General features: G+C 27.6%; 1 protein-coding gene across 1 annotated transcript; it reads right to left on the reverse strand.

The window, feature by feature from the left end:
* Positions 1-2,940: 2,940 nt before the first annotated feature.
* On the reverse strand, positions 2,941-4,326 carry LOC127087964 (heat stress transcription factor A-5). Its single transcript, XM_051028881.1, has 2 exons — positions 4,003-4,326; positions 2,941-3,757 (listed from the first exon to the last, which is right to left on the reverse strand). The coding sequence occupies exons 1-2, from the start codon at positions 4,264-4,266 to the stop codon at positions 3,116-3,118; spliced, it is 906 nt and encodes a 301-aa protein (XP_050884838.1). The 5' UTR covers positions 4,267-4,326; the 3' UTR covers positions 2,941-3,115.
* Between the last annotated feature and the right edge of the window lie 3,554 nt (positions 4,327-7,880).

Genomic DNA, 7,880 nt, shown 5'->3' on the forward strand with positions numbered 1-7,880 from the left:
TATCTTTTTCTTGGCTATATATCGACTCTCGAAAGAAGGAAGGTTCTCCATAGCTAGTAAGAAGAATATAGACTAAAAAGTCTTCATACTCATATCTTTCTAGTAGCTTAGTTGAATAGTGTTCTCTATCAAATACAAGAATATAATCATGTACACCCCCTGAAACTGCATTTCTGTCATCAATTTTAGTATTAGAGTCTAGTCCCTCTCGTGGTTCAAGCAACACTTATATATTGCTTACTGGTGGTGGATCAACAGTCACCTGAATCATCTGTTCGTTAGAAGTTTCTCCTTCAGATGTTGACGCAACATTTAAAATTGATCACTTCAACACTAACTACTCATAAAAAAACATATTTGCTGATAACCATCTTCTTTTTAATTAGATCCCAGAAATCGAATTCTTTCACACATGTTGTATAACCAATAAAAACACACTTCTTTGACTTTAAATCAAGTTTGGAATGATCTTCACTAGATATATGCATATAAGCTGAATGCTCGAAAATCTTTAAATTTTCAAGATCAATGGGTTTGCATGTCCATACCTTCTATGAAAAATTCCCATATAATAAAGATTTTGGTGACATCTTGTTAAGATAAGACTATTTATTAAATGCTTTGCCCAAAAACTATTGATAGTCTAACTTTTAACAAGATACATCTTTCCCTTTTAATTAGAGACTTATTCATTATACCTGCCACACCATTTTGTTATGGTGTATTATGAACTAAGAAATGCCTTTTAATACCATGTTATTCATATAACCTCTTGAAACTTGAATCACTGTACTTTGTCTCATTATTTGACCGCAAATACTTCTTTTTCTGCTTGTTTAATTCTCTACATGTCTTCTACAATTTGAATTCGGTAAAGACTTTAGATTTCTGCTTCAATAAATACACCAAAATCTTGAAATAAAAATCATTTGTGAAAGTAACAAAATACCGAGAACCACCTATAGAAATCTCTTTGGTAGGCTCCCACACATCAAAAAGCATATAGTATAAAATTCTCTCTATTTTGTGTTTCTAGTTTTGAACCTAACACGACATTGTCTCCCAAGTAGAAAATACTTTAACAAATCCATTTTGCAACTACAAACACTTTTCAATAGATTTACCTTTCGTAGTTCAATCATCCCACATTCCCTAAGATGACTCAGACGCATATGCCAGAGTTTTGTTGCATCATTATCATACTCAACGAAAGCAACATCACCTACAACAATGTTTTAAAGTAATGTGTAGATATTACTTGTAGTCCTCCTTTCTCATATTACAATAAAGTGTAGATATTACTTGTAGTCCTTATTTCTCATATTACAATAAAGTCACCCTTACTAACTTTCATAATGTCCCTATCTCTATCAGGCCTATAGAAGAAACTATTTTACTATAGAGTACATAGGGAAATTCAAGGTCTTCCTTAATTCTAGAATATGTTTAACATAAATCAATGTTTGAACGCCACCACCTTCAATGGAAATTTTAATTTGTTATGTTCTAGTGTTAGTGTATGCTTTATTAGCAACTAGATAAAAATCCACAATCACCCCTGACCTGAATGTAGTGAACCATTCTTAGTGTGACGTCATGTGGAAACAACAACAAAAGTAAAATAACCCATACATTTGTGAACTTGCTTAACAAAACACATAACATATCAACTTTGCTGCCGGAATCACCTATTGGAACAATAATTGCAGAACTGGATGTGACGTGCCTTCTATTTGAATAATCCATCTTCCAATGCCCAATCTGTTTGCAAATGTAACACTCAACTATTTTCTAATTATTGGATTTAGACCACTTCTTTCTAGAACTGGATTTCACCTTGTTCCACCCACAACCTTGACCTTCATTCACATACAGTCGCCTTAAATTCATTCTTATACATTTTGTCTCCTTTAAGAATAAGACAAAACTGTAACAATAATCACATCAAGACTTATAGTGTCTTTCTAATAGGTAATAGACAGTCACCAAGTGGTCATAAGAACTTGGTAACGAACACACTGAGATAATTTCCTTATCTCTGCCATCAATCTTCACCATAAACTTTACTATATCGATGATTATGTTGTTGAAGACATTGACATGTTGTTGCAAATGAGATCCTTCATCCATCTTTATAATGTATAATTGTTGCTTCATAAACAACTTTTTCATCAACGTCTTTGGCATATACTGACTCTCCAATTTGTTCCAAACCTCTTTCGACGTCATTAGGTCCAAGATTGATACATCACCTCATTTGAAACACATATGTTCCCAATCGGTATCCTTCATGTCAGTTGGTTTCTTCTCACGCATCGCCCTTTATAACCATTGTTGATTCAACAAGTCCTTAACCCTCCTTTTCCATAACCCAAAATTATTTGTCCCGTTGGACCTTCCTCGAATTTTGCACTAGGGTTAATCGTCATTTGGTGCAAATTGTTAGAATATCAACCAGTATAAAAGATTAAAGAAACAAAATTAATGATAATGAACACAATCGATCTTTGTTAATGTAACTCAGTCAATGATGTATACCTCTACAACTATAAAGCAAGTATAGTTTTGTTTTAACTATGTGATAAATTAATATTAAAGTCTCACATGCAATATATAATACTACAACTTGATTTACATTTATAATCATGGATCATACCGCAAAGGACTATTGTCCCCCACAACCCCAGTCACCTCCCTATAACAAACAATTTGGCATAAGACACATTTGAGCCTAACTCAAGAAAAAATACTCTCGACCTCTGCCTCTCTTCAGTATGTATATGGAGGCACTTGAAAAAGCACTAGATTTTTTTTTTCTAAAAACAACACATTACTATTAAGTTAGAATCAAACACTTAAAAAATAATATTATTTTATTACTTAAAAATATCATAAAAGTAAATAATTTATTAAACTATACTTTTTGAAAACACATTTATTATTGCAACTTTGAGTATTTTTTTATAGATTGATCTTTTATTACATCATATTTTTACAGATAGTCATTTGTAACTGCACTACTCAAATTTCTATTGAAAATATTCTCCACCATCATATTCTTTATTCTACCCTCTTTGCCAGGTGCAAATCCAAAAGTTGTTATTGTCTAGGTTTTTTATGGTAACCATCCTTCACCCATAACCTTATGTGCACTTTCTCCCTCTTCCATAAATTTAAAGTTGCTATCATTGTCATCAAAAAGATCTCCAAAATCCTTAAATATAAAATCGACATCAATGTCAGCAAATTCATTTTCAACTTCCACAAATCCAAGGTTGTTTTCATTATCAGCCAAACTATTTCCAACTTCTGTTAGTTCACAGTTGCTACTGTTGCCAACAAAAGCGTTTTCGCCAGCATCAACAAATGGCCTTTTATTGGAAATTTTTGACGAAAAAATGAGCTCAACTTTCTTATTCATTTTATCGATGAGTTTAGGATTTTGAAGAATCATTTCAAAGGATTTCTTCAAATTATTATGTCTATGCTCTAATACTTCTAATTTTTGCACGAGATTACCCAGATGAAGTTTTTTGGCCGGCATGTACTTATTGAAGTTAGAAATATCTAATTCAATAGAGGCTTTTTCATTAGAAAGTTTCTCAATTTCTTCTTCAAATGCATGCCTTTCTCTTTCTGCATGAGAGTGACTGTGAACAGGTTTCTTGCGGTGAATATTACCAAGAAGACAATATTGATCTTTCAGAAAATACTCATTAGCAAACTCCCATTGATCATGTTTTATTTTGTGAAATCCCTGACATTGAAACACATAACAATGAACCGTAACTAATTAGACATCAAATTTGTATAGTGTAAAAATCATCTCGATCGATGCAGCCTAAATGAAAAACATAGAGACGGAAGTGATTCACATTCAAAGCATGAACCACACTTTAAAAATGACAAATGAAGTTGTTAAAGAAATTTATGGAAAAAAAAACAAAAGATAATTGAGGTTTATGCATAATTATTCAAAGACTAAAATAATATATTACGTACATAGGTATTGAGCTGACGAACAAAGCTGGAGAAATTGTTGTGTGTGAAATATTTGCTAAGAAGATTGCTGGTGAATTCTTCAGGATCCTTAATGATGAAGCTGTCGTTACTTTGACTCCATGATATTATATTATCGGTAGATGGATCATCAACCATTTGATATGTTTTCACTAAGAATTTTGTCGGACCACCATTACCACAACCACTTGATTCTGTCATCGAATTCTCCATGATTTTCTTGGTTTCAAATGAACCAAAGAGCATTCTCTTATATACTAATAATCAAGTCCCAATACATTTGACTACTACATCATTTTCACAGAAATCTATGCATAACGTTTATGCCTTGAATTCATTAAGCTTGTTTGGCATGCATGTTCCTCGTTTTAGTTTTTAGTCTTTTCTTTTCCAATAAAAATTAATTTGTTAAAGTTTTTTTGTCTTCTTCTTTTAAATAAAAATAAATTTATTTACAGTTACTTTTTCTTTTCTTTGACCAAAATTAAATTTAAATTATTATTCTTTTAAAAATATTTTATGAACACTATTATATTAATCAGTCAATAATATATACAAAACAAGATTAATTGAACATCTTCAAACTTACTATAAAACACTATAATTTTTTATATCATATATATGAATATTCAAATTCACCCTGTATTGAAAATAATAATAATAACATATATTATGTTAATTAAATTTAACATTATGTTGAAAATATTATATATCTCAATGAAATATATCAAAATCCCTTTTTTATAAATATTTATTAATTGAGTTAATCTTAATATACCAAGTATCTAATTAATATAATAAAGCATTTCTACATCTTGTTTACAATAATACATTATTTTAAAATATATAAAAATTATGTTGTCAAAAGATTGAATCTCGAAATCATTAATTTAAGAACGGATGAAATTGTAAAGGTTCTTTTTGAGTTTAGTTTTTGAAAGAAAATTTTACCTCTAATAATGATTCTTCTAAAAGAAAAAATTAGTCTATGCAGTTAAATTGAAAGTGTAACCTGTTTATAAAAAAAAAATAACTTGCACACATATAACTCTATTAATACATATAAGTTGAGGTACCTCACCCCTTCTATAATAAATAACTTTGGATTAATATAAAAGAATTATTAAACAATACATTTTATTATACGAATATATGATAAAATATTTTAAAAATATTTTAATATTATATATATATATATATATATATATATATATATATATATATATATATATATATATATATATATATATATATATATATATATATATATATATATATATATATATATATATATATATATATATATATATATATATATATATATAAAAGGTAATGCTAACTTGTGCCCTAGGAGCACAAGATAAAAACTAAATAAAGTAATTTTGTGTTGGAAATTGTGTATTGATTTTAATAAAGGTATAAAATTAATTTTATAATTGATATTTTCAATACAAACTTTTTGTGCCCTAGGGGCATAAGTTAGCATTACCCATATATATATATATATATATATATATATATATATATATATATATATATATATATATATATATATATATATATATATATATATATATATATATATATATATATATATATATATATATATATATATATATATATATATATATATAATATATATTATATTATATATATTTTATTTTAAAATTAGATTTGTTAACTATAATATTTTTTGTGGAATTAATTAATTTCTAATTTAATTTTAACACAAAAAAAAATATTTGAAGAGATTCATTTTTTACTTGTGATTTTGAAAGTATTTTAAAAGATAAGTTGGACATATTCAAGTATCATTTTTGCTAGTTTTATTTTTACTAATTAGGTTTTATATCTCCTCATCTTTTTTATTCGACGATTTGTCTTTATTAAAAAATAATTTAACAAAAATTGTTTTTGTCAATATTTTTTTCCTAAATTTCATTCAAATTTGTATATTGTTTTTATAATGCACAAGTACCACTAACATACAAACAATTTTTTGAATTAAAAAATGACTTTTTAAGCTAGAAAAAGAATATTAATTAAAAATAATTTCAAAATATTTAAAAATAACATAAATTTTATTCATACATTCATTTTTATATTAATACTTTTTATTACTATACTTTTTCAAACATATCATTAATATCTTATCAATACGTATCTGTTTTATTTTGCTATTGGTCAATTAATATTTAAATAGGCATTCATAAAAAAAGGAAGAAAAAAATGTCCGAGTTTGAATTTGGATTTCCCATAAAAGGTCATTACAACAAAACCAGTTGGATGTTACAATCAAGACAACAAAAGATACACAATTTATTTTGGTTCTATCCACCAAATATTTCCTTAGTTTTTAAAAGTATTTTTAACATAAATTCAAATTTAATTATTTAACTTTTATTTTGAATTTTGAAAAACTATTCAATTTTGTATGCATACTTTAACAATTTTATTAATATGACTCATATTTATCTTTCATTATTTCTAAGACATCTAAATTGGTAATAAATATTATATATAACACAAACTTTCACTTTATAAGTGTCTAACCATAGGAAAATTGGGACAATAATTAGTAATTTAATTTAAACATTTTGTTTTATAATTGTAATATTTTCATATTCCTTTTCCCATCAAGAAATTGTAATATTTTTTCCATAAGTCTCATAAATAAACGAAAAGAAGAAAATAAAGAGGATTTGAGGGATTAGACCAATCCTCTAATTAGGGATGATAATGAATAGGGTTTAGGCAGACTACTATAGTATTTGTCCCCGTATCCATATGTTAAAAAAATTCTTTGTATTCGACGAGTCCATACTCGCATGAGCGTCAATGTTTGTACTTGTATCGCTACCATGTGAGTATCTAAGTACCCATACTCATACCCATTATCTACATTTCTAATAAAAATAAATAAATCAATTATAAAATATCAAATATTTAAAAAAAAAATTAAAAACATTTTAAAAAATTCAAAAAATTTATTGTTAAATTATAAAATAAACACACATTTATATTAAAATGTGCGAAACTTTATAGTAGTTTTTTTTATATAAAAAATGATAGACATGAACTTTTATTTAATAATATAAATGATATATTATGCAAAGTATGGGCGGGTTAGGTACTAAGGTAATAAGTGGGTATGGATGCGGGTACGGGTACCTTAGTACCTAACCCGCCCATACTTTGCATAATATATTATTAAATACTGAGGTTAACATCACCCCAATCATGGATCTAGGAGATGATTATGCTACCTATGCCTAGCATCCATTTGCAATTGCTTAGGATATTATCAAAAAGGGTTTGATGTTAGTTCAGATTGAAGAGAAAATGTGGTATTTGATGAAAGAAATTCTTCTAAGGACTCTATTTCTTAAGAATTCAATCCATCCCAGAGATGAACTCATTATTTCCTAATAAAGCTTTAATTTGGTTGTTGCATTAATTTTATCAATTGATCTCAAGCCAATCCCTTCTTCAACAATATGGGTAAACATAATTTTCTAGGCCACGGTAACAAGTTTTTTATTGTGCATGTCACAAAACCATGTGAATTTTTTAAGCATTTTATCTAGGTCCTTAACAAGGATGACACGTCAAGAATAAATAGTGATATGATAAATAAGCATATTATGGATAATTCTTATGACTAGCTCCACTCTTCCAGCAAAAGTGAGAAGATTAGGATTCCACTAAGAAAGTTTAACTTGTATCTTGTCAATGATGGGTTGAAAGTAGAAGGATTTATGCCTCCTTTTAAAAATGGAGATACCCAAATAAACAAAAGGGAGTGTACCAAGGTTGAAACCAACGGGTGAAGCAATCAAACCGATTCTTGAGTGAGTGAT

This window comes from Lathyrus oleraceus, chromosome 5 (assembly GCF_024323335.1).
Source record: "Lathyrus oleraceus cultivar Zhongwan6 chromosome 5, CAAS_Psat_ZW6_1.0, whole genome shotgun sequence".
NCBI lineage: Eukaryota > Viridiplantae > Streptophyta > Magnoliopsida > Fabales > Fabaceae > Lathyrus > Lathyrus oleraceus.